Raw genomic sequence first — 26582 nt, forward strand, 5'->3', positions numbered from 1 at the left:
CCTGGTAATCAAAAAGGACGGACACATCAGAACTCATGCTGTGTGATTTTTCTGAATTGGATGAAAATGAGAATTGAATTTTGAAGTATGTATGCCCTGCACTTTTAGGACTTCACCGCATAAACGAGAAGTAAATAGCAAAACTATAGGTGTCTATCAGTAGATGTCATCAAGTAATTAAATATCGGTATCGGCGCAAAAATCCCTTAGTTAATTCAGTGAAACAATGCATGTAAATCTATGCAAAATTTACACAGTGCATCCAGAATATTTTATAAGTTTGTGTATTTTTGTTTGTTTGTTCCCTGGGAATTAAACCCATGAACTATGCATTGCAAGTGAATGCGTAGACCCTTGTTCTAATGCAGTGGTCGTAAAACTTGGCGGGCACAAGATGGTACCAGGGAGCCCAGTTTTATAAAATACATTAATTTATCCTACATTCTAAATTCTGTGTAATTAAACCTCAGACAAATTAGGCTACTAAATATCAGCACTACATTGTATCATTTATTATATATTGTTTAATTAAAATTCTAAGTTTGACATTGTTTTATGTCATGAATTTGTTTTGGAGGGGGCATGAAGGGATGCACCCTACACAAGAGGGAGAAGGGCACACTAAAAAGTTTGAGAACCACTGCTCTAATGTAATATGAGCTAAAGTGTAACTTCTGCATGAAGTGTATTATAAACATTCTTTATAACATTTATTATGACAGTGAATACAGCAAACATTAATCATTACCAGAGATCATAAATAAACAAGCAAATGGCAATTATGCGAAAACAGTGCATCCACACCATCATAAATCTATAGGGAGCACCAGGCTTTTGTTCATTACAGCTGAGCTTTTCAAAACCCTAAGGACAAGGGACCCAATTGGGATTCAGCAAACAGGTTGAGCGCTGTCAGGGTCCACGGATAATGAAATGCATTTTAACAAGGGTGTATGTTGCCTGCCTGTCTCACAGTCCCACTCTGTGAACTAAGAAAAGTGTAATGATCATACAAACATTACCTCCAGTGACAGGGTCTATTCTCTTGCCGGAGCTCCTTTCAATCAGGACGACATCAGGAGCTTTCAGCATCACTGTAAGGGAAAAGTTAACAGAGGCTGTAGAGTTTGACACATACTCTGGAAAGAGACAGCAAGTCAGAGAGGGATATTTGGCCAGTCTCATTATCGAGTCCTGATATCAACGCTCTTGTTTTTCAGTTGGGAAAAGCAAAGTGTTTGGACAACATGCCAGATGCCACTAACCGACATGGTCCGGTATGATGCCTGCTTCTTGTAGACATAGTGCTTCTTCTTGTGTACCGGGAATGGCTTCCAGAAGCCAGCCCTGTAAATACAATGCATGTTATTATGTCTATACACACACTCACAAATGTCCCTTGAGAAGGTATGAACAAACAATATACTTTAAACAATAAAGTCCAACTCTGCTGGCAATATACCTTGCATTTCCCCCCCTAAATAAACACTTACGCACAGTTCGCCTGTTTACATTTCTATGAGCGCACTTGCCGTTGCTTTCCCCACGGCAGGCTGCTGTGGTTAAATTGTTGTGTAAAGTTGTTTTCATATAAGCAAAACAATCTCCTGCCTGGAAAAATACTTTAAAAAACAGTAATAGGCTTTGAATGAATAATTCTATATGAATAATTCATATAAATTGCTGCCCTGTACAAGTCTAAATAATGAATGTATAAATTGTTGTATGAATAAGAAGTAAAACTGGCCCATATGGGGTCTCATGCAGGGAAGCAAATGGAGGGTTAAATCCATAAAAACCTTGAAAATGTGCCTAATTCTCCAGCTCCTCGACGCTTCTCACTTAGCAATAAAAATAACATAAGAAGAAAGGGAACCGCATGCATATCATTCATTAGCTACAAATCCATAAAAAAATTCCCTCTCTAATAGTCTCCTAAATCCCAAGGCTTGCCGTGCAATGGTGCGGTAAAATAAAGAACAGTCAAAGAAGCCGTCTCCCAAAAGTGCTTGTTAGGGGCCAACTTATTACTGCAGCGAATAATCTTAAAATAAATAAATATATGCAACAAACATTTATAGATCCAAGTATTATCAGAGGAGCTGTGGGTTTTTGCTGCCGAGTTTCTAGTGGCTGTTTGATATCAGCCTTTGTTTTTTCAGGCTTTGATCTTTAACGGCAAACCTATCCTTTGCTTCACCTGATCTCAGCGCGCGAGTTTCCTCCCACTTACTTTCCCATTAAGCATTTGATTGCCTCTGTGGCTGGGAAGCCTGTGAGCCGGGCCTGATTCACAAGTCTGTATGCAGGGCCTCAAGCCTATGGAAACTAACAGGCGTAAATACACACAGCGAGTCGATGAGCATACTGAAATACAAGGGTTACAAGGGGCATTACATGCTCGATCACTATCCGTTTAGCCTCATTTTGTTTCAGGTCTACCCGTAGGAAAATTTCATTGCTCACAGGCTGCTCTTTCAAAGCTCAGGAGTATTCTTGGAGATCTTCGGTGTCTTATTACAGGTAAGTTCAGGGAACAGTGTGGTTTAATACTTTGTAATTATTTAATGGGGAAGACATTTTTGAAAAGAAGATCGTACACAAAATAAAAATCAGGTTTTACATCAATATAGGGAGACCTGGGTAAAGTCCGAACCTCCCTCAATACCGCAAGTTTCAAATCCTCAGACCCTTTCCTTGCTTTTTCCACAGCTCTCCTCAACCACACGCATACACTCGAAAACAGAGCCCCACTGCGACCTGCTCCATTCTGTTTCATCCCGACATCAAAAGGGGCTATGGGGCTGTAACAGTGGGCTCCAACAGAGACCCCAGGACTGGAACATCTGCAATGAGGCCAGCTATCACAGGAGGGACATGCATAAAGCAGATGTCACAAACCAGCCCAACAGCAGGCAGGGCAGAGGCACAGAAGCATCAGTCCCCGACATGCAGACCTCCACAGACTACTCCCCCACACAATACATCCACAATATGGTTGCAAAACACTCCATTTGAAGTTTATTTTTAGATCTCAATTAGATGCCCACTAATTGAATTTTTGCTTTAATTTATTGTTGCTTTATTTCCCATTTTATTATTCTGGTAACACTTTACAATAAGGTTGTATTTGTAAACATTAGTAAATGTATTAGCTAACATGAACTAACAATGAAAACCATATTTTCAGCATTTATCGTGTTAGTTTATTATGCATTAACTAATGTTAAATATGTTCGATTTCAAAAATGTATTAGTAAATGCTGAAATTCATATGAGCTAAGAGTAATACATGCTGTATAAGTATTGCTCATTGTTTGATTACGTTAGCTAATTTTTATAGAATATAGCGTTTTTTTAATATAATAGAAAATTATATTTATTTAATATTTATTAAGCAATATGTACAGGATATACTGTACATTCTTAGAAAAAAATGTCACTGGGACGGGACCTTTAAAAATGTACCATTTAGGTACACATTTTGTACCAATATTTACCTTTGAGGTAGGACCGGGCGCCATTGACCGAAATCCATATCTCGGTAATTTTGGGATACATGACCACGATAAATAACTCAGTTTTTTCTACGAAGCGGAAAAAGTATACATGCAAGTCAAAGCCTCATGTAAAATGTCACAATCTCCTTTATTAAAACATGCATGATGAAAATAAAATTCAAACAGGTTTTTTAAACAGGTTATCCTCCCTGTTTAAAAATATACACCTGCACATTACAATTAAATTGGTTGGAAAGCTTACGTTTGATCTTAGTGTACATTTCTGGAAGAGCTTCTGTTGCAAAGAAGGAGGGTCATGTCAGACAATAATGATACAGTCGGTATTGTCTCATCCTGTATCCCGCTGGGGAAAAAGGTACTAAGATGCACCCTTTAGGTACAAAGGTGTACTTTTTGAAATTTGATTTTTGCTTTACAGATCAAAATTCATTCTGTTTAACTACAATTAATAATATTAAGTGTAACTGTAAGTAACCGCTTAAAATTTCAGGAAAACTGAAAATTTCTAAATAAAATTATTTCTGGTACTTCATCCTAAAACAACATTTTTGTAAAACTAACTACACTCAAAAACTTTCAATATCATTTCATTTGCAAACTCTTCTTCAGATGCATCCGCTCTCCCCGAAAATAGAATTACAGACACTATGCAAATTCAAACCGCATAACTTTATTTGGAAGGCTCATTAGGGATCTGGATGACTAAGACACGTGCCCCGTGATCTTTCTCTCATTTTTTACCTTGTACTTTAGGGCCTGTTTTTTCAGGACTGAAAGGCACTCATTAAATTGATATTTTACTCTAAATCACTATTCATTGCCTCTGCTCCCTGCCTTCATTTTCTGAGTCGAAAGTTTTACAAACAGCTGCCTCATGAGAGTAAGGGAGAGCGAAAGAAACAAGAATTAAGACAGCTTGAGAAGCTGTGACAGGCAGAGATGAACTAGATGACCTAGATTAGGCATGATTAACATTCAACGTTGCTTAATTTGGAAAAACAGGTAGACGTGAGCTCGCGCTCAGGCATCAGCGCCGGGGCAATTAAGCTTAGCTGTCTAAGCTCTGGTGTTAATGTGACGTGTCAATCATTCCCTTCTCTGGCCCATTTAAGCACGCACAAAGCAGAAGTATCTAAATCTACTGAGGAACCTCAATCCTCTGCTCATATGCAGATCAGTTAAGAAGGAAAATTAAATAACCTGATAAATACTAACGGACAGATTGCCTGAAGGGATAAACATCCATTACTAGATTAAAAGGAGTCGCTAATCACAAACTACTGAGATTAAAAGGTGAAAGTTAAAGGATGCCAAATGAAAAAAGTTTAGCAATGGGATCCTTGCCTAAGTAAACCCAATTGCAGAGTTTAGGGGGGAATTAAAGGAGACGCCGTCCGGAGTTGAATGATTTACATATTTCTCTGCGCGGTTGCACGGGAGACACTGACACTTCAGAGAAAGGCACGAACAGGGGGATCGGGATTGATTGTGTGATTTGATGGGGAGATGAAAGGTGGATTTAAAAAGGGTGTGAGATCTGAGATGCTACGTGAATGGACACCTCAGTAGCGAAGCTCTTAAGTGGCATAAGTACCGAGATCACACGTATCCAGCAGCCGGTGAGGGGTCTGCTGATGAAAGCTTTTCTCAAAGAACTCTCACCGGCAGTCAGAAGAAGTCTCTACATTCCCTCAGACCCTTCCCAGCGTTCCTCAAGGGAGGTAGAGAAACAGGCGCCTAATTACTTATCATAGTGCGTTGATAAAACAACACAAACAAACAAACAATACATTATCTGGGCATCATGCTTGTTCAAAGAAAAATGTATGCTGTAAAAATGTGCTGGTTGCATTTGAATTTTGAACGTTTCTGATTTTCAAACCAGATGAAATGTAAAGCTTGTTGAAACATTTTACGGTTAATTGTTTTTAAAGGTAAATAAAAGAAAACCTTACCTGTCTAAGACAATCGCTTTTTGATAGGCGTTGCTGAATCAACTGGATCCAAAGGTCTTTAGGGATGTCCTATAAGACAATTATCAACAATTAATTATCTGAGAATTAAATCTTATTTTTAATAAAACCTTTAATTCCTCTGATTTGAATTTGTTATTATCAGTTGCCTACCACTCAGTCAACATGTGCAATGAAAGAAACGAAAGACTAATGAGGAGCTCAAAGGCAAAAGCCGCAAACGCCACCTCCGTCAAAAATGAGATAATGATATTGACCAAAGGCTCTCATCATGAATTATACATTCATCAAATAGTTTCCCTTTAAATCCGCTTAATCCCGGCCTCAAGCCATTCAGCTTTGCCGGTAGAATCTGTTCAACGCCACAACTATTTCTCAGCAAAGTCCTCTAAGGGCAAAGAATATTTTTTATTTCAATTACTGACTTTTCATTGCCATTAAAGTGAAGTGACTGAATATAAACATAAGAGCCTGATACAAACGCTCACTTACGCACTTAGAGGGTTTTACATTTGAGCTTTTCATATACAGTAAAACTGCTGACACTGTTAACTAACATTACTATAGCAGTTCAACCCACAAAGAAAACATACCTGGAATATATTGGTTTACTAGTAAACAACTGTCCGTGAAAACAATCCAATTATTATTAAACAATTGCATTTAAATATGTGATTGAATCTCTAAATATTTATGACATCCTCCAGTGTTTTCATCTCACTCTCCTTTGTGAATTTTGTGAAAATGATAATAATTGGAATCTTTTGGATCGTTCTATTTTAAACTCAAGGCCATAGAGAGTTTATATGAGAGGATAATTAGAATAATTAAACCATTGGGAGGGACTTCTTTTTAAAGCAGATCTCTCTTTTTCCTTTTAATTCTATTCAACCCGCCTTTTTATCGAATAACTAGCCTGGACTGCATTTGCATGATCCGACTTCAGATAAAATCAGTTGTACATCTTTACAATTCCACAGAGACAGCCATTACTGGCAACCACAGACTTTATTAAACACTAATAACATGTATTTTCCAACATTTAACATGAATAAGATGATGAACTACTCTTTTCTTTAGATACTTTGCACTTCGTCTGGGATGTGGATATAAAAATATATACTCCACCTTAACATATATTTTAAGACAGACCTTACCTGTTTTTGCTCCTGGTACTGCTGTGCAGATCGGCACAGGTCAGTGCTGTCCTTTAAGATATTGTCAAGAGTTATATGAATAGCTTGTGTATGCTCACACAACATTTTAGCCTGCGGCAAGACAAAAGAGGACAATTTAAAACAGCATATAAAATGCAGAAACACTGACAGACTCAGATCAAAATACTCAGAAATCAGGGACGTGCACGCTGTGTTATAGAACAGTAACATAGTACTGAAGAGGCATCCCAATCAATGTCTGACAGTACATCCCTCAAGTATATGGTAAAAAAAAGGTAAAAATGCAGGAGAAACAAATATAAAAGACAATAAGTGTTTTTGTGAATACTTTAGAGAGGTTGATTTATTTAGGTGACAACATGCCCCATAGGGTAAGTTGTCAAATAGAAACCTGACATTAATTATCTCATTATAGGCTTTAAGGTCAATTTTAAATACAAGGCAAATATGTAAGCCACTCTTTTAAAACACAGCTATAGTCATTTTTTGGTGATTTTCTGTTTTCTAAATAAAAATGTTCTACATACTGTAATGTAAAGAACATTTGTGAAAAATAACCTTGATATCTTTAATAAATAAATTTTATGCTCTTAATGTCATTATTAGTTTTTGAGAGTCACATATAAGTCATAAGATAGCAAAAATTTAAGTGAGGATGTGAAAAAACATAGTTTTAGCCAACATATATTGTAACCGTTAATGTATTCACAATCAATAGTACAAATTCAGTTTGTTTGATGGAATTTAGAAATATTTGCTAATTTTAGGTGTTTAAAAACAACCAATATGAAAAACCACTACCAGGGTTTAAAACAAGCATTTGTGTAATTGTGCTTTAATTTATGTATTTAAATGAAATGTATGTATAATTCATGTAATTTATGTATAATTACTGAGATCATCTTACCAAATTAACCCAGTAATTAACCATAATCTTGCATGTGCAGAAATTTTACATGAAATGCAATATGCTGAAACCATGTGCCTGCCTTAACAATGTGCTAAATATTACTAAAATAGTTTAAACAACGATTAAAAGCAGCAACTAAATGATCTACTAAACAATTAGGCAAATAAAGTAATGCACTTACTATGGTTCTTTTTCCAGATGCTGGAGGACCTAGCAACATGATTCTTGGCACTGGAAAATATATATTTGTTAGAATAAATTAATTGTCCACCATCCATTATTATTGAAACATGACATGTAATTTATAAAAAATCTGATTCGTATCGAAAGGCTGAAATTATCATTTTGTACTGATAAAAATGTTTTTCACTGAAGGAGTTTGACGTGTGCAGCTGCTACAACTTTACATTATATCATGTAGGACAGCGCCATCTAGCGGTATTAACAACCCATTCGTTTTGTAATATCATCTCTACTGCAGAACTCTTACCATCGACATTTTCCCTCTTCAGGAAATCAATCAGGAATTGAATTGGATCATTAGGTTTCTCCATCATCAACTTTTTCACCATTGTCTGCAAAATATGTCATTTACTTGATCATAATTGCTTCTCTAGTTACTAAAAACGGAAGTGGTTAAATTCCTTTACCTGGACCAGGTCAAATATTTCATGTTTCTCAGCATAAATGGCCATCTCAGGGGGTATTCTGAGGGGTTTTACGGTTGAATCCATTTCTGAAGTAAACCACACCACACTGAGAGTTCACCGTTTGGAAGAAAGATATATAGTTAAACCACGCACACCTAACTTTACAGATATCCAAATTGTCTTCAAAAATTAAAACTTGAACAAAACATAAAAAAACAAGAATGTTCTTATGTGAGTAACAATGTTAAATGTGGGTGACGGCCGGGTAACGTTACGCTTCATTTTCAAACTGAACGTTCAAACACAAAAAAATACATGACAGACGTGACCGGAAGTTAACTGCTAGGGTGATTTAACATTCCGTTTCTACAACACAGTGTTGTATTTTATCATCTTGTGAAAATTCAGAATAAGAAATCTATATATTGTTACCTTAAATAGTTGATAATTTGCTGTAAGCACGGGTTTGTTGTTTTTGGTTGCCAGTGGTGACTTCGTTAGCCAATGCCCATCGGTCTTTTTCAAGCATACTTGAAGATGCATTTTTGCGTACTCTTTAACCTGTATGCATACTTAGCTTGTTGCCTAGCAAAGTATAAATTCAACGGAAAAAGTAGGCGCAACAATCCAGAAATTTGATATACCGGTAGTGTGCGTAGCATTACTTGTTTGTTTAACCACAGGTAAATAATTTTTTATTCTTTTATTATTATAATTATCAATAATGTACATACGATTTGTCATACGGAACATTCCTGTAAATTAGCAGCTTCTACGTAAATTGTAAGCATACGAAATTTCCACTTTCGTGTATTCTAGCGGCTCTTCTTTTCTGTTAATTTAATTTTTTAAAGCGGTAGTGTCTGCTAACACTGCCTAACCTATCTGTCCTCCATTATAAACAGCTTGAGTAACTTTACTTCATTTGAGATGAACGACGTAAGAGAGCAACTCTATTTCATCGACCAAAAGTATGAGAGTTTCAAACAACAGCAATTTATATTTATCAAGGCTCTGGAGCGGTCGAGAGAGCATGCAAGAGACAAAACTGATCCTGTATCTACCGTGACACAGGTTACGTATGACGTATAATTACAGCTATTTTAACAATAACTGTGTAAAAGTGTAAATACATAAACATACATAGTTAAAAATTAAACAGTGTGTGTACTAGAATATAATTACACGATATATAATTATAAACTAATGTAATGACTTTACCTCTAAATGATCATGTACCTCTGCAGGTTCAAAAGTATATGAACCATCACTGCAGCAATGCCACAGACAGACGCATCTTCTCAATCTTTTTGGAAATAATGTCTGATCTTGAAGGAGTTTTAAAACATCTGGAGTCCTTACTGTCCAACCAAAACACTGGTTCTGGAGAGGGCCTGGACACCTGCAGAAAGCTCCTGGACCCTTACAGTAACATCAGCCAGCTAAGGGCAAAGTTGAGTGATGGACAAATAATACATTTCCTTAAAGGGGACACATGATGAAAATCTGACTTTTTTTATGTTTATGTGGAAGTTAACCTAGAAGATGTGAAAAAGAACATCCCAGTAACTTAGTTTTGGTAAACCATTATCTGCAAGCATGTGAAAAAATAGGTCATTGAAATTTGGTTCCCCTTATGATGTCAGAAGGGGATAATACGGCCCCTTAATCTGCACTATCCAAATATGGCTCTTTCATTTAGTGCAAAGAACAGCTCATTTGCATTTAAAAGGACACACCCTAAAACTGCACATTTTTGTTCACACTTACAGAGTGGAAATGTTAACATGGTATAGTAAATAATCTATATTATATTTTGAGCTAAAATGTCAAATACGTACTCTGGGGACACCAAAGATTTATTTAAGTCTCGTGAAATGTCCCCTTTAAGATTGATATTGGACTCACTGTAACGGTAAAGTTTCTCTGTTGTAATTGCTTTCATACCAAACACTGCCACATGCTTTCTGCAATACTTTACTCAGTATGCCACCTTTATTTCTGATGAATAGGTACCCACACAATGAGATAAATCGCCTGAGCTGTGACGAGGCAAGGAATTTCTATGGTGGAATTGTGAGTGTTATTCCTCTGGCTCTAGACCTCCTCAATTCCTACTGTAAAGGAGCTACTCAGCCTCTTGCTACAACACCACCAAGAGAAACATCCCTCCAGCAAACAGAGGCAGTGAACGAAGGCACGTCTACAGACCTTGACAGGAGTACCAGAAGCAACTCTCGTAGATTTAAGACGGGCGCAGGTGGCTGGCATGCAGGAAAACCAGCGTGGAAGCCACCAGGCAATACAAAGAAATAAAATCTACCTTTACATGGGACATTTTTAGGCTGTAAAATAAATCTTTGGTGTCCCCAGAGTACACATGTGAAGTTTTAGCTCAAAATAGCATATAGATAATTTATTATAACATGTTAAAATTGCCACTATGTAGGTTTGAGCAAAAATGTGCACTTTTTCGGTTATGTCCTTTTAAATGCAAATGAGCAGATGAAATGCGTACACTAGCTGCGTTTCCATTACCCTTTGAATTGCGCAAATTGACATTGCGAATTAAAAATATGGCCAATGGAAATTTCTGATTATTTTCTCTCTCTGCACTAAATGGCAGTGCCATGGTTGGATAGTGCAGATTATGGGGCGGTATTATTATAACAAGATCTCCTTTTGACATTACAAGGGAAGACGAATTTCAATGAACAATTTTTTGCACATGCTTGCAGGGAATGCTTTACCAAAACTAAGTTACTGAGTTTTCACATTTTCTAGGTTGATAGAAGCACTGGGGACCCAATTATAGCACTTAAACATGGAAAAAACTGCTGATTTTCATGATTTGTTTGAAGAGCACCAATTATCCGATTTATGATCTTCCATTTGTGTGTATTCGTACATGTTAACGATATGCAAAAGGTGCATACCCCAAAGTAAACAATGACGCAAGTTATCGTCTCCAACAAAAATCTTTTTTCTTGGACTATAACACACACGGATTGTAAGCAACAATTTACTTCCTGGGATTGGTGATGTAGACAAGACCGACATTATCATAATTCCTCACTTTGACTCACAGCCTGTAAGATAACTCTTGTAAGTATTGCATTGTGACCGAATCTTTCAAACATGGTAAGGAGCGTCACATTCCCGGCTGGCGTCAGAGGCCAATTACGGCGTACAGATTAGCTGGCCAATCAATGAGTTTTGTACAAAATCAATGCGTTTCAGTAAGAGAGTGAAATCTGGGGCTAAAAATGTTCGATATGTTGAAAACCACGCAAACACTTTGTATTATACCAAATACACAAAATATTTTTTTTTAGCAATGAAATAGGTGCCCTTTAATAGTTTTACAACCGTGTTGATGAAGAGCATGACAAAGATTTGCAAAATATATATTTTATTTTTGTTGATCATAGCTTAACAAGTAGGAGAACAGCTCTCAGGTGTGTCTTCTTGAATTCAAAATAGTATTTCTAAACAAAAAGTCCCTGGTTACCCGTTGCACCTGTCATCGTCCAGATGTACCATAGTTCAGATAACTTTCGACAAATGGTTCAGGTAAGAAACAGGCATCCTACACTTTTCAATAAGGCATTTCGTGAACTGACAAAATGTTAGAGAAGGGCATTAGGTATTAAAAACGGAAATCAATGTTGAGTGAAACCTAAGCTATAGGATCACATTTATGGTGAACTGTGATAGTCAGAGGGTAAAGAGAAACAGCAGTGATTTCCATACATTTGAATGTATTGATCATTGTAAAGCCCTTGCCCAGCTGACCAGCTAAAGCCAGTAAACAGAGCTTCACATATTCCAACCTTTATCTTGAAAGCAAACCCCTGGGGCAAGATTTTATAAAGAGGCAAGTCTATTGGTCTACTAGTGTTCTGCAATCCGAAGAAAGCTCGAATTAAAAGAAATGCTTTTCCTTTAGCCAGCTGCAGCCCATTATATTAAGCCTTTCCTTTACAGATGGGGTCTGACCTTTGTAACATAGAGATAAAAGAAAATAACAGAGCAAGCCTTTTAGAGGACAGGCTTACAGTTTGCAGCTTCTGTTCCCAGTTTAGTGTGTGAAAGTACTGTAGCAACCCTATTTGTATGCTATACATTGGATATTGTTTAGATTTCTTGATAGTTACAGCTGTCGAAACAAAGCTGCGGTCTCAACAGAATGCACTAAACACACATACAGCAGCATAACCTATGTTCTGTAAGGCTCTGCAAAGCAGCACAAACATAAATCCCTTTTGTCCCCATCATTATACCTTAGATCTGGCATTAAGTGTTTTGCTCAAAATTATTGCACTGGTGATTGAGCTATACAAACGCAACAGATGCATAACAATAAAATCTATTCCTGCAACTACAATTGTAACGTTTCCTTACTCGTTTTCTCTCTAGGCGAAGCACAAAGTATACACACAAGTCTAGCCTTAGCAACTAAATGTGATTTCTTATTCAACTTCTAGCGCACCTACACAGCTTTTGGGTTATTCACATTTTTATCAGATTGATTGAGGTTTAAACTATTTACAGTGCTCTGGAAGTGACCGCAATAATCACATTTGGTATTGTGCGATTTCAGTCGTATTAGCAGTATTTAATGCTACTTATCTTGCTGCAATTGAAAGGGTAATTTTGCGTGGATGGATTAAAACCCAAAGGGTTCTGTTACAAAAGAAAACAAGGATTAAGGCAACACGTTTGCTGGAAAGTACAGTGGGGAGTGAGTAACATCCAATTGCCACACAATATAACCAGTACGGCTAAACATTGAATGGCAATTTAAAAATAGACAAACTGAATTACACTTAATTCTTAGTTAACTTCATTATTTCTTTTTTTGGCTTTAAAACGAACTAAAACTTTGTCGACCGCTCTTAACAAAAGAGTGGTGCAGTCTAATACTGGGTCCAAAACGATCCTTTTCTAACAGCAGACGATCACATCAGCAGTATACAATCAATGCTCGTGATGGGTCTCATTGTAATCCATTATTCGCAGATCCTGCTGTCTCCTCCGCTGAATATTATACGCACGGGGTCTGTCCATGGGTTGTAGGTCAGCCTGGTCATTAGGCACGTCAAGCTCCACGTTCTTTGAAAGGTCTGTGCCCGGTTCCGCTTTTAGATCCTGAGAGAAGCAGGTGGGGGCATCCGGCTCCTCCTCGTAGTGGCTCTCACTCTTATTACGGAAGAGCTCTCTGGCACGCTTACCCAAAAAGCTTCCGGTACTGGGGTAAGAGCCAACTGCCAGCGGGGAGTCGCAGGGAAGGGAGGAAAATGAACGGCGGAGGCCGGAAACAACTTCTTCCTGACTGCCATTAATGAGCGCCGTGGGTGGCGTATGAGGGGACACGGCAGAAACTTCACCATTGAAACACACGTACGCAGCTTCCTCTCTTTTCTTTGGGTCAGCTGATGGAGATGAAGCAGGTGGGCCAGTTTTGTTGTGATTTGGCCTGAAACACAAGATGAAATTGGATTTCAGCTAACCATGATATATCTGCTTATATAAATATGTAGGAAATATCTAATTGAAGAATATAACGGTATATAGCGCACCTCTGATTGGTGGAACTGCTGCCCTCTGTAGTGCACTCTGCTGGTGAACTTGTGTGCAACTTCTTGAGCTCTATTTGGCTGTAGAGCTCAAGAAGCTCTGACTGTAAAGCCTGAGTGATGTGCTTCTGTGCCAAATATCGGTTATCTGAAGCATTCAGTTGCTCCCTACAAGAAAGCACAAAACAGTGCACAAGAATTAAACTAGTAAATCAATGCTAAGATGCTGTTGAAGAGATAAAAAACCTGATGATTAATATACACCATTATAAATTATACTCCGCTTTTTAAATCTTACTGTAAGTTCGATAATTTTATCCATTAAAACTCATATGCAAAAAAGCATATGTAAAAGTTTTCCTGTTCTAATCATTTCTTCCTACCACTAAAATAGTTTGAATGTAACTCTACACCCTTGCCTCATTTAGTATACATGAATCTATAAATATGCAAATTAGTCAACGCCTCTAGTCAACACACCAGCTCGAACCATAAATACGAAAATGCGAATTAGTCTCTGCCTCCACCCAATCGCACCAGCTCAGGCCATAGATATACATGTACATAGATGCCATATTCAGCAATTCCAGATACATAGTTGGTGGTTTCACAATGCATACATTTTCAGAACTGATGTTAATGGTTAACAGGTTAAAACATTTAACACTTTCAGAAGTCAGTGGCGGCCAGTGACTTCTTTTTCGAGGGCGCACGATACAAAGCTCATCAAAACATGTTTTTAGCCTGGCATGTGTGTGGCTCATCATGTCAAAATATGTGTTCGGTGCATCATGTGAACCTATGTGCATCACGCGTCATGTCAAAATACGTGCCTGCTGCAGACGCTTCGAAAGGGTATATGATGAAAGAGGCACTCATTTGTCAAAAATCTGAGATAATTTAATTTTTATGAAGGACTTTTAATAGAGATGAGATTCAGAGCAGACCTCAAAACGTACACGGAGTTTGAACCGTTCGCCTTATGAAACAACTTCCGGGTTTTATACGTTGGTAAAAAGTGCCTTCTGGTGGATAATAGCAGAAATATGGATTGCCAGAAAACTCGTCATTGGTAGTGAAGCGTTTTCTCTTAAAGGAGCTGTCCGCAGTGTTTCTACTTAAACTAATCCCTTTTCAATTGCCTTTGAGTGAAGAGGTTGTAATCTCACATTAAAATGATCCACTTTGCGGGTTTTGCTATTACCTCTGAAAAACAATATTATTATTTTTATGTGAAAGTACCGGGCCGGATTTGGCGCGAAATCCAGTGACGTCACCTGCATGCGCGCTCCTGAGCCTCTCGTCTACTGACTTTGCGCTCAACAGCGACGACACTGTCTGATAACAGACTGAAACGGGAATCTAAGGGAATCTGTGAGACGTCACTTTTTTGTTGATGTTTGAACTGTTTTCAAACAAACGGAGCGTGGCTAACTCCTCCCCCTTCACCTCCGTGCTTTCATGAATGCGCTCAACCCCTACCCCCAAATCCTTCTTGTCGTTTATTGGCTGGAACACTTTGTTAAGTTTCGTGGTGCTAGGTTTGGCCACTATGTTTTTATTGCAGTTTGTGGAGCCTGGGCTGTCTACAGAGATTGCGTTTTTTTACAGTTTGATCAGCGGACAGGCAGCAAGCAGATAGTGAGGAGATGTTTGCTGTATGTGACAAAAAATGTTTTATGGTCTAAAACGCGTGAATTCGCTTAGAGCACCTTTAACTCGTCGTTTTCAATCTGTGTTTTTGAGGCTTTGGTTGCACATGTTTGTCTTATAAAACACCACACAATAAACAACAAACAATAAACAAATATCTATAAACAACAATAAAACTTGATTTTCACCACAGGGGGCCTTTAACAACTATCTTACTACTAACAAATAACAAATATAATATCAAGGTCATTCAACTATGAATATTTTTTTATATTTCAGCATGAGCATTAAGTTTTATTAAACATTATATAATATCATTAATGAGATTGTTCACCCAAAAACTTAAATTCTGTAATCATTTACTCACTTTCATGTTGTTACAAACCTGTATACATTTAATTGTTCTGATGAACACAAAGGAAGATTTTTGAGAAATATTTGTAACCAAACCGTTCGTGGACGCTATTTACTTCCATAGTACTCATTTTTTCCTAATATGGAGTGAATGGGGTATAATGGGGTCAAACAGTTTGATTACAAATATTTCTCAAAATGTCTTCTTTATTCTGATAAAAACAAATAAATTTATACAGGTTTTTAACAACATGAGAGAATTTTCATTTTTGGGTGAACTATCCCTTTAATATTAATAGATTTAACTTTGAACAAACTGTTATCAGAAAGAGACTATAAAGGCACAGGTAGTCTCGTACATGGCATGGCTTTTGACATTCTCCAGCAATTTCTTTTGCTCACGCATGACTTGCTCTTTCTTGGTGAGTTGGGTCTCCAGGTCAGTGATGCGCTGCTGGGCTGCCTCCAGTCTCTGACTCTGCTGGACGGAGCTCTGCTTCAAACGCTCCACCTCTCGAAGTGAAGACGCTTGCTGCATCTTTAACTCCTAAAAATCAGAGGAGAGGTCTGAGTAGATCCGAGTAGACCAGGCAAAGTAATAACAAAGATGCTAAAATATTCAAGACATTAGCACTGGGTATTGGAGGCTTTAACAGCAGAATTACATAAATTTTAATCTATAAAAAACAATTTAAAGTGTCAAAATTCTTTACAACGGGTTAAAATACACTAGGAAAAAGTACTAGCTTAGTACTACTTTCATTGGTAGCTATTTAACAATTTAGTGTAAACTAAATATTCATTAAACAAAGACATAATGGGCAGGTTTATAAAATATAAATAAATGGCAGGTCTCCCAATTTTGCAGAAATCTGCAGCACTTCCTGTGACATTTTGGAGGTAGAGATTCTGTGGGGGCTTGTTATGAACCAAACACTTTATAGATTTCCTATTCTTGCATCATATGAACCTACAAATAATCATGAGAGAGTAATTGTGTCAGCTCAGATACAGAGTTCTCATACTGTAGAAGTATGTAACCTTGAATAGATGCTGGAACCTTTTTCACACATTAATTAACGTTTCTGGCAATGTTACAACTTCTCAACATATTTCATCATCTCTTTGGGCAAAGACTGTGTGAAAGCACTTACTGTAATGTTTAAAACACCACAGGCAAACTAAATATCTGCTAGGTTTTAAGCAATGATAGCGGTCATCAGTCATTTTCTATTAAGGGAAGTATTGCCTACCTTGCTTGCCTCAGGTCCCAAGCGCTCAATTTCCCCCGCGCATAACCTGTTGGCTTCACCCAAAAGCAGCAACTGTTTGTTCAAAAAAGCCATCTGCTGCTCCATATTTTCACTATTGTTGACCTGAGAAGGAACAAATTAAGTACATAAATAAATAAATAAAATGGGTCATAGGTTGAATTTGACTTTAAACGCAGAAGCTTGAAAGTGTAATAATGTAGATTTATGTCACGTGGCTCACCTTGATGGACAGCTGGCTGAGCAGGTGTCCCATATTACATACTTTGTTGTTGGCTCTCTTTAGCTCTGCCTCCATTTCTCCTACCTTCTTCTGATTCTCTTGTAAGTCACTCTGTAAAATGAACCATTTTTCACAAAGAACATCAGCATTTAACACAAACATCATAAATGCTTTGCACAGCGAACAAAACACAACCATTTGTGTTGATCTATAGCTCTGTGATCACCTGCAGTTCAAGCATCTTTGAGTAATAGCCATTTCGCTCCTGCTGCAGCTGTTGAATCTGTGCCTGCAGCTGATTAACCAGAGCCTCTCTTTCCTCGCGCATGTGCTTGGAACGCCGCTGTTCTTCCTGCAGGCTCACCTGCACAGCTTGCATCTCAACATCCTGAAGCTTGAGTTGGGTTTTCTGTGACAACACAAACACACACCACTGAAGAATCACAAAAACTACTCTGATAAAAAATGCATTTCGGAGGGGAGGGGTGAGCTGTGGACTGAGCAGTTGGTTGCAATTCACAGTCTCACCAATAGAAGCCACTAAAAATCTACACAGTGACCTCTTAAAGGGATAGTTCGGCCAAAAATGATATTAAACCCATGATTTACTCACGCCCAAGCTGTCCGAGTTGCATATGTCCATCGTTTTTCAGACAAACACATTTTCGGATATTTTAGAAAATGTTTTAGATCTTTCAGTTGATTAAATGTAATGTTACGGGGTCCATGACCTTCAAGTCCAAATAAAGTGTGTCCATCCTTCATAAAATAAATCCAAACAGCTCCAGGATGATAAACAAAGGTCTTCTGAGGGTAATCCGTGCGGTGTTGTTGTAGAAATATCCATATTTAAAATTTTATAAACTAAAATAACTACCTTCCGGTAGCGCCGCCATCTTAGTCGCGTCCGCATTCAGGATGAGAGCTTACTCAGCCTACGGAGGCTACTCTGCTGCTGCTCTGTGCCCCGCCCTCCGAATTTGTCATCCGTCACTAAGAAAAGTGCGTACACTATGCTAATACTCTTTCCTGAATACAGAGGAGTCTAAGATGACGGCGCTACCGGAAGGTAGTTATTTACGTTAATAAAGTTTTAAATATGGATATTTCTACAACAACACCGCACGGATTACCCTCAGAAGACCTTTGTTTATCATCCTGGAGCCATTTGGATTATTTTGTGAAGGATGGACGCACTTCTTTTGGACTTGAAGGTCATGGACCCCGTAACATTACATTTAATCAACTGAAAGATCTAAAACATTTTCTAAAATATCCGAAAATGTGTTTGTCTGAAAAACGATGGACATATGCAACTCGGACAGCTTGGGGGTGAGTAAATCATGGGTTTAATATCATTTCTGGCCGAAATATCCCTTTAAGGGGGGGTCGTATTCAAGACAAAGATATTTCCTGTTCAAGATATTACCATAGAGTTGTTCTGTTCTTCCAAAGCAGTGGCATTGACAATACGTCCAAACAGACGGCGGTTCCTAAGGGCATGCTGTTCTCTCTTATGTCTCTCATACAGCAGCTGGCTATGTAGCAATAGCAGCTGACTACGCAACATTCCCAGCTCATCTGATGCTGCAGATGCAGGACCTGCAAAAATATAAAGGGGTTAACTCCAAAGTGACAGGATTCTGCTGTAACTGAAATTTGGGGTGGTTTCATATCAGAGTTCGATTGCTCCCCCTCCCTCTTCCCTTGCTGGTCTCTGTTCACATTATAATATTTTGTACACTTGCGTCATCAAGCTGAAGCCGTTTACGGTACATTCACACGGGACATGGGGTCATTAATAGTTTGATTGTGTTCATATTAAGCAGCAAACCGTACCACAATCCACACAAACCGTACCCCAGTGCACCCTTTTCAGGCGGATTTGGGTGTTGTTCGCGATTGTACAGCCGACCACGAAAAACAGTGTTGACATCATCCAAATGAACCAAACTCTGATGTGAAATGGACCCAGGTGTGCACCAAAAGTGCTAATATGAAATCCCCCTTACAGTCCTTAAAAGATAGTTCACTTTAAAATGAAAATTCTGTCATAATTTATTCATCCTCATGTTGTGCTAAACCTGTATGAATTTCTTTAGTCTGATGAAAACAAAAAAGATATTTTGAGAAATGATGTAAACACACAGCAGATGGTGAGCATTTTGTAAGTATTGTGATAAATGATGAAGAAAATAATAATTTGATAAATGATGGTAAGCACACAGTTGACGGTACCAATTAAATTCCATCATATTTTTTTATTCTTACTATGGAAGTCTATGGTCACTTATTGCTGTGTGTTTACCATCATTTCTCAAAATATCTTCTTTTGTGTTTATCAAAAAAAATTCATACAGGTTTAGAACAACATGAGGGTGAGTAAATGATGACTCCCTTTAAGGAGTCTATAATCTACTATTTTAAAACGACAACATACATTTTCATTTTCTTTTGAGAAATTGATTTGACTGTGAATAAAAAGAAAATAGCAGAAGCTATTAAAGAAACAAGAGACAAGACAACCAAACGAACTGAAGTTGGAGAGGAAAGTTTGGAAGATCTTCTTGAGTATGGAGAGCCTATAAATTAGTAAATTACTAAATACCTTTTCCTTTATTGCTATGTTGTTTACCTCCAGAGTATGGGTCTGCCGGCTGGTTTTGGGAGGCCAGAGTTCTGTGAAAAAGCAACATTTTCTATCAAAGTAACATGTTCACCATTCAAAAGTCTTGATTAAACCATAAAAAATAACCTACCTTTTCAGCACCTTTTCATGGGTGTCATACCCCTGCTGAATAACACGATCCAACACTTCCAGTGGGGAAGTGGCAGAAAGATCCTCCCCCTCCATCTCCTCTCGATGCAGCTCCTTCTCGCCTTCTGCCCTCTGCAAGGCCTCTGCTGTCTTCCTTTCCAAAAACAGAGATGCCACCTTGGGCAAGGCGAGGTCGAACAGCGGCTCGTAGGGCATAGGTTCCTTCGTCAGATCAGAGAGGGAACATTTACTCAGACCGCTCTTTCCATTTTCTATTGGGGTTAAAGCAGGCCAGAGAGGCCACCGAGGTTGTTGCTCTCCTCCTTTGACTGAGGTGTCACCCCTATCGGGCGTGGAAACTAAATTCTGTTCGTCGCTGGGGTGAGATGAGAGCAGGGTGTCCGAGGAACCAGAAAAAAAGGATTCCAAGCTGGGCCTTGCCACGAAATCTAGTCTCCCATGGGTCAGGCTCAAAATCTCTTCTGTGATAGCATCTGGAATGTAAATGTTGGAGATATTGGTGAAATAAGAGCTCACTGAAAACTAAAGCATGACTTAAAACGATTTTCTATACTTGAACACCGTGGGATGCATTGTTCTGCATGATGTCTCCACTCTCACCATCCTCTCTCTCCTCGCCTGTCCTCTTGACAATATCGGAGAGCTGCGCCAATGAAACTGGACTCTTGGCATCACTAGCACCTCCTAAAGGGTAGCCAAAGCAAAACAATTTAATTAGTCCTCTGAACAGCTAATTCTCAAAAGAATGAAGTTCTGTAAAGTTTTAACAAGTAGCCTCACCGTTGTTATTAATACTTCTGGGAATGACTTTCTTCAGCTCTTTGACCGCTGGATTTATCTGAGCAGAAAAGCATTTACACTTCACTGAACAATAAGTCACAGCAAGTAATCATTCCCGCTTTACACTTTACTTACCTTAACCTGAGCACTGCTGGTGTTTTGGCCAGGCTGCCCTAGTTCCTCTGAGAAAGATGGGAGAGGAGATGACCCCGAGGGGGTTGAGGGAGACAGGGACCATTTTGCATCACCTGCAACAACAATAAAACATATTTAAAGGAAAACACCACACAAAGTTTTTCAATATTTTACTACGCTCTTACCTCAACTCATACAAATTAATACATGCCTATCTTTTTCAATGCGTGCACTTTTAATCTTTGTACAGCGCCTTGTGAATGCGTTAGCATTTAGCCTAGCCCCATTCATTCATTAGGATCCAAACAGGGATGAATTTAGAAGCCACCAAACACTTTCATGTCTTCCCTATTAAAAGATGGTTACATGAGTAGTTACACGAGTAAGTATGGTGGCACAAAATAAACATTTTGTTTGGAGCCATAGGAATGAATGCTAACACATTCAAAAAGCGCTGTACAAAGATTAAAAGTGCATGCATTGAAAACAATAGGCATGTATTAATTCATCTAAGTTGAGGTAAAAACATGGTAAAATATTGAAAAACTGTGGTATTTTCCTTTAAGCAATTGCTTTTTTTAGCTCAGAATGCATTTGGCTGACCTGGCGTGTTAGGTATTCGTCCTGAGAGGCTGGAGGCACTATGTGAGGTTTCTGAAATAGTGGCAGGGGACATTCTGGAACTGGGAGGGGTGGTCATCCCGCAGACTGAGGAAGGACTCCACATCACCTCCTTTACTCCTGATGAGTTCATCTCATCACTTTGCTGATGAGACAAACCACAAAAAACAAACATCCTTTCAGTAACACATCACATAACTGTGCTTTGTATACGTTTTTGGCAAATTCATAAGCTTCTGTTGGGGGATTCATAGGTGTTCTAGCGTTTCTGTAGCTCAGGGTTGCCCTGAACTTTAAGCCATAGGAAATGAAAAAAAAAAAATAATAATACAAAATTTTATGGCCAATGTGCACAATAATTGCAAGTCTTACTTGATAGTTGGGAGTCTGCGTCCTGGAATCAGAGTCCTTGGTTGCAGTGAGAAACGGTAAAGACCGAGAGAGAGACTGGCGAACAGTGGCTATTTGTGTGACAGGGGTCATTTCTGTTAGAAGACATGCATGTAAGAATCATAAGAACTACAAATGACATCAGCATAACTACATTAAGTGAATACTAATGACAATTCATCCAGAAAAGTACATCACACCCACCGTGGATACTGAGCTCCATACAGGATCGGCTGTGGTCTATAGGACGCCGTGGTATGTAATCAGACAGAGAGGAGTAGCCTTCTTCACATGACGCCTCTTTAGGATCAAGCGAAACTTTGCCACATTCAATCACTATATCATGGGGCTCGAATCTCTTCCATCTATAAAAAATAAAGAAGAGGTAGGGTATAAATTACATAATCTCCAATCGAAAGAATTGTGTTTCATTCTACATACCTTATTGGATCAACCTCATAATCTTTGGTTCCGGTGATGAGCTCGGGATGTATTCGTACATGTTCTAACATGGGCTAATGTAAAAGAAGTTTGTGGAGCAAGTGTTAGAATAGCAATACTTTGATACTTAACATAGCTTACTAACAGAATAATTACCATAACATGTCACGAGAGAGACTCACCTTAACTATTTCTTCATACGTGTCAACATTTTCCTTCATGCCGTAGTGGGCACGCAGGTAGGAAACAAAATTGCAGGGATACATGCCATACAGTCTTTGAAAAAGTAAGTATACACTGGCATGAAGATGGACTGCGTACACTCCCTGAGCATGACCTAAAGGAAACAGCTACCTTTAGCCAAAGCTAGAAACAAATCCCAACTTTCAGGTAAAAACAAGGTAGTTTGCACATTTTGGAACAAAATTGTTTTTGACAGGCTACCTGGGTGCCGTTGGTTCCAAGCAGCAAGCCGTCCAAAGATGTCAAAGAACTCACAGAGAAGCTGTTTGTTAGTTTGAGGAATCATGGGTAGAAGAGTAATCAACACCAGAATGCCAGTTATGAGAACCACTACATCCGTATCAGCCTGGAAGCAGAAAATATACTTGAAACATGCCATGAAGACTCTGGATTAAATTGTGTTCAGCCAATAAACTTCCTTTTCTATAACATTATCCTCCTTCAAAATCCTATTTAATTCCCATCACACATGAATGGCTTTTAATTCAGTACCTTGAGGCATTTGAGAAGTGAAGCAAACAAAGGGAAGCGTGCAATCTTGTGGATCCATTGTGGCTGCTTGCGGACAACATGGCCAAAGAGGGTGATGGTGGAGAGGCGGCTGCTCTGCTTGCCCATGCATTCATTCATCTTATCTAAAAGATGCTGCACAGAAACACACTCAGATGAGCTTGTTATTAAATTCAGTGGTAAGACAGACGTTCTGTAGCAATGAAAACTAGTGTACGCAACACTGTAGGGGAAAGTGGGTTAAGATGTGTGCATAATGTCATGTGACAAAAAATAAACAGCTGGAAGGTTTATAACCTTTATTCTAGGGATGCGACGATACATGTCGATATATACTAATCTAATAATACCTGGCCGATAATGATTCTGAACCGATATTATTCACAGATATTTCATGTACTACGGCTTTTTATCAGTCCTTATCGATCTGAAATCACTGTTAGTTTGAGTCGTTAAGGGCTGCATAACAACTAATCGCAACTTATAGTTTGTAGAATTAAAGGGACACAAGGCAGCATTTTTATGTTAATAAATCATCTTCGTAAGTTGGTATATGGTTAAATGACTCATTACATGACGAATGAAGACTCTCTCGCCCGCCCCTACCGTCTGTAGGAAGAATACCCCACTTGCAAGTTCGACTGTCCCGGTGTCCTTCAGTCTCGTATAGTCTTAGATATAGAACGCATTTACTCCCAGACACTAGGGGGAGCTAGTAGAGAAATAATACTCAGACTTGCCTTGTGTGCCTTTAAAGTTTTTTTTTTTCATCATATATGTGTGTGTATTGTGTATAATAATTATGCATATATAAAAACACACACATGCATGTAAAATTTTAAGAAAAAAATATTTGTATATATTAAGTATATATATTTATGTATAATATAAATTAGATAAATATAAACATGTATATACACACGTAAATATTTCTTAATAACATGTGTGTATTTATATAAACATAATTATTATATACAATCCACACATATATATGATTAGTTATAGTAGGCAAGAAGCAGTAGGCGAACAAAAAGTATGTCCGAAACCTAAGTATATGTAAAAGAGTAGGCGAGAATTATCGGGATTTTGGACTATTTCTCGCAAGATTCAGAAGCATGTGTACTTAAGTATCGTCCGAAACCACCTACTTACTGAAAATGTAGTAGGGGAAACAGAGTAGTATGTCCGAATCCTCAGTATTCATAAAATCAATAGGCGAGAAATCCCCGGATGCCCCACTGAGTCCACCCAGATTCTGATTTCGAGTTGCTCTCACGGTATTGTGAAGTCATCCTCCTGACTGTTCTTGTGGTTCCGCATGAACTCGAACAAGTTTACTACGTTATAGGTCACATGATAACGTAAACCTGGCGGATGCTGTCCATACTAACACAAACGTACGTACTGTCCAAGCGCTCGTTAAGTAGGTACTCAGTGAAAAGTACCTACTCAGTAAGTATGCGATTTCGGATTCAGCCATATGCTTAAGCCATTTCCTAGGGCTTCATATGTAATGGCTCTTCTTCTGCGGTGCATATATTGAGTTTCTGCACAAGAGCGCCCTCTGGCTTTTGATGTCTCATAACTAGATTATGAGACTTTAGCCTGAATTTTAACGGAAAGGTTTACTAATGCGAAAAAGGAAACACTGAATCTAACCCAATACTGAAGCAAACATATAGTACACCCTGTCGGGTGAACATTTGTCCTAACCTTATCATGGGGCTCCCTGACAGAAGACAGAATGTCCACAGCTTGAGATGAGTTTGTTTCCAGGAAATAGTCCACAAGACTATTTAGCAACAAAGCTCCTTTATCTACAAAAAAATTTTACTTATGTGATTAAAACACATACAGTATATTAAGAAACAATGGGATAAATATAAATAACATTTATAGTAAAGCAGTGAAAGTGCAAACAGAAAACACCCCTTCTTTAGTAAATGACTGTTTCAACAGTCTTATCAATTCGACCAACGCTGCTAAGTAACACAAGAGCCAACTAACCTGTGCTGAGAGTCTCCTGGAGCAGGTTTTTTACTTGCTCCAGCTCACTTAAGTCAGTGGACCCCAACAGAGGGAGAAGGTCGAACACATTTGGCTGGTCCTTTGCCATAGCCATGCAGGACAGTGGGCAGGACTGGTGCCTTCGTCACAGCATAAACCGATGCCCTGTGGTGTTAGCATGGGATGTTTCTGCATGAACTAGTAACAGAAGTGACAAACAGTAAGTCAATATTGTGACCTGCTACATAAAAACATTGGCTGTGTCATAGAACATAGCGAATTTCCTACCTACATAGCACTATGGGCATAATAAAAATGTCCCAGGTCCGTAGACCAATGACTAAAATGCTCGATGTAACTCACAACATTGCTAATGCTAACAAAATATTTTTTTTACCAAAAACTATATTCATGCTGTACACTACTAGCGTCAATACGGTACATACTTGTAAAACAAGTTTTGTCCACTATGATTGTTGTGGGCTCTTAAGGCACAATGTTGAATTCTTCCTAATTTGTAAGTTGCTTTGTATAAAGGCATCTGCTACTTAACATTTTTGTCACAATCGTAAAGTCTTTAACTGTAAGAGTGCGATGTCCAGATGTTGTCAACGTAGGCAGCTCTTTAGATGTTAAAACACAGCTAATGTCAGTCCTATCCAAAGTTTAACAGCAAGTTCATTGCTTATCTTATCGTAACAGTAATTATTAAACGTAATATTTAAGTCATTTAAACGTCATATTAGTACGTGCCAGGAGCATATTAATCGCTGCATACATTGCTCACTAACGATGGCTTTAAGTTCGGCTCACGATCATGACATCTTTTGCTATCTGTTAGGATCAAAATACGATCTATTCTTACAGAACTGAACCACAAAATCATGCACCAGGTGCCTCCAAAATCGTTAAATTATTACCGTACAAAATGTGAACTTCAAACAGTCGCCATCTTGGGCACCTCGCGACCTTTTACACTGCTAAGCTGAGCTGTTTGCGCAGATGAAAAACTGAATGTCCGTTACGATCCCGGTGCACGTTCAATCCAGATCTGATGGTTAATAAGTTGATGTTTAATTTGGGAAAGGATACTGACCGACTGTTCTGCCTCGCTGTCACAAGATTACTGCATGAGCGGCAGAAGGTGTGAAGTGGCGTGAGCTAGCTAAACGTGCAAAGAGCACAGCGCATGCGCGGAGCTTTAAAGGACAAACATGTTGACTACATATCGTAGTCAGTATGATAGAAGTAAAATCATGTAAAGCTTTATTTTGCTAGTAAATTTATTCGTGTAATGAATGAATGTGTAAATTTAAAAACAAATAAAAACTTTATAGACAATTTATTTCGTATATTAATACGAA

At 38.4% G+C, this 26582-nt stretch overlaps 3 protein-coding genes across 8 annotated transcripts in view; 1 reads left to right on the forward strand and 2 right to left on the reverse strand.

The window, feature by feature from the left end:
- ak8 (adenylate kinase 8) overlaps positions 1-9580 on the reverse strand; it is a 30915-nt gene extending 21335 nt beyond the window's left edge. The window contains exons 1-8 of one of the 3 annotated variants that reach the window (XM_065250228.2): positions 8665-8705; positions 8233-8318; positions 8073-8157; positions 7764-7813; positions 6652-6762; positions 5477-5545; positions 1266-1347; positions 1023-1094 (exon numbers count right to left, since the gene is read on the reverse strand). In XM_065250228.2, coding sequence (XP_065106300.1) covers positions 1023-1094; positions 1266-1347; positions 5477-5545; positions 6652-6762; positions 7764-7813; positions 8073-8157; positions 8233-8316 — 553 coding nt within the window. In that variant the 5' untranslated portion in view covers positions 8317-8318; positions 8665-8705. Of the gene's footprint in view, positions 1-1022; positions 1095-1265; positions 1348-5476; positions 5546-6651; positions 6763-7763; positions 7814-8072; positions 8158-8232; positions 8339-8664; positions 8778-9453 lie in introns of those variants that run through there. The other 2 variants (XM_065250227.2, XM_065250226.2) reach the window with 2 other exon arrangements.
- Positions 8838-11494, forward strand: spaca9 (sperm acrosome associated 9). Its single transcript, XM_065250229.2, has 4 exons — positions 8838-8915; positions 9138-9306; positions 9480-9685; positions 10245-11494. The coding sequence occupies exons 2-4, from the start codon at positions 9163-9165 to the stop codon at positions 10546-10548; spliced, it is 654 nt and encodes a 217-aa protein (XP_065106301.1). The 5' UTR covers positions 8838-8915; positions 9138-9162; the 3' UTR covers positions 10549-11494.
- Positions 11495-11627: 133 nt separating this feature from the next.
- tsc1a (TSC complex subunit 1a) lies at positions 11628-26424 on the reverse strand. Of its 4 annotated transcripts, none has more exons than XM_065250223.1 (22): positions 26315-26424; positions 25219-25416; positions 24925-25028; positions 23194-23346; positions 22903-23047; positions 22641-22795; positions 22459-22532; positions 22222-22382; positions 22000-22112; positions 21610-21772; positions 21007-21119; positions 20872-20929; positions 20692-20775; positions 20072-20564; positions 19921-19991; positions 18742-18914; positions 17539-17721; positions 17313-17423; positions 17072-17194; positions 16178-16365; positions 13815-13979; positions 11628-13711 (listed from the first exon to the last, which is right to left on the reverse strand). In XM_065250223.1, the coding sequence occupies exons 2-22, from the start codon at positions 25331-25333 to the stop codon at positions 13213-13215; spliced, it is 3444 nt and encodes a 1147-aa protein (XP_065106295.1). In that variant the 5' UTR covers positions 25334-25416; positions 26315-26424; the 3' UTR covers positions 11628-13212. The 4 variants fall into 4 exon arrangements, with proteins under 4 accessions (XP_065106295.1, XP_065106296.1, XP_065106294.1 ...); XM_065250224.2 differs by having other exon boundaries at positions 19948-19991; positions 26139-26399; XM_065250222.2 differs by having other exon boundaries at positions 26139-26399.
- Between the last annotated feature and the right edge of the window lie 158 nt (positions 26425-26582).

Source organism: Paramisgurnus dabryanus, chromosome 5 (genome assembly GCF_030506205.2).
Source record: "Paramisgurnus dabryanus chromosome 5, PD_genome_1.1, whole genome shotgun sequence".
Classification (NCBI taxonomy): domain Eukaryota; kingdom Metazoa; phylum Chordata; class Actinopteri; order Cypriniformes; family Cobitidae; genus Paramisgurnus; species Paramisgurnus dabryanus.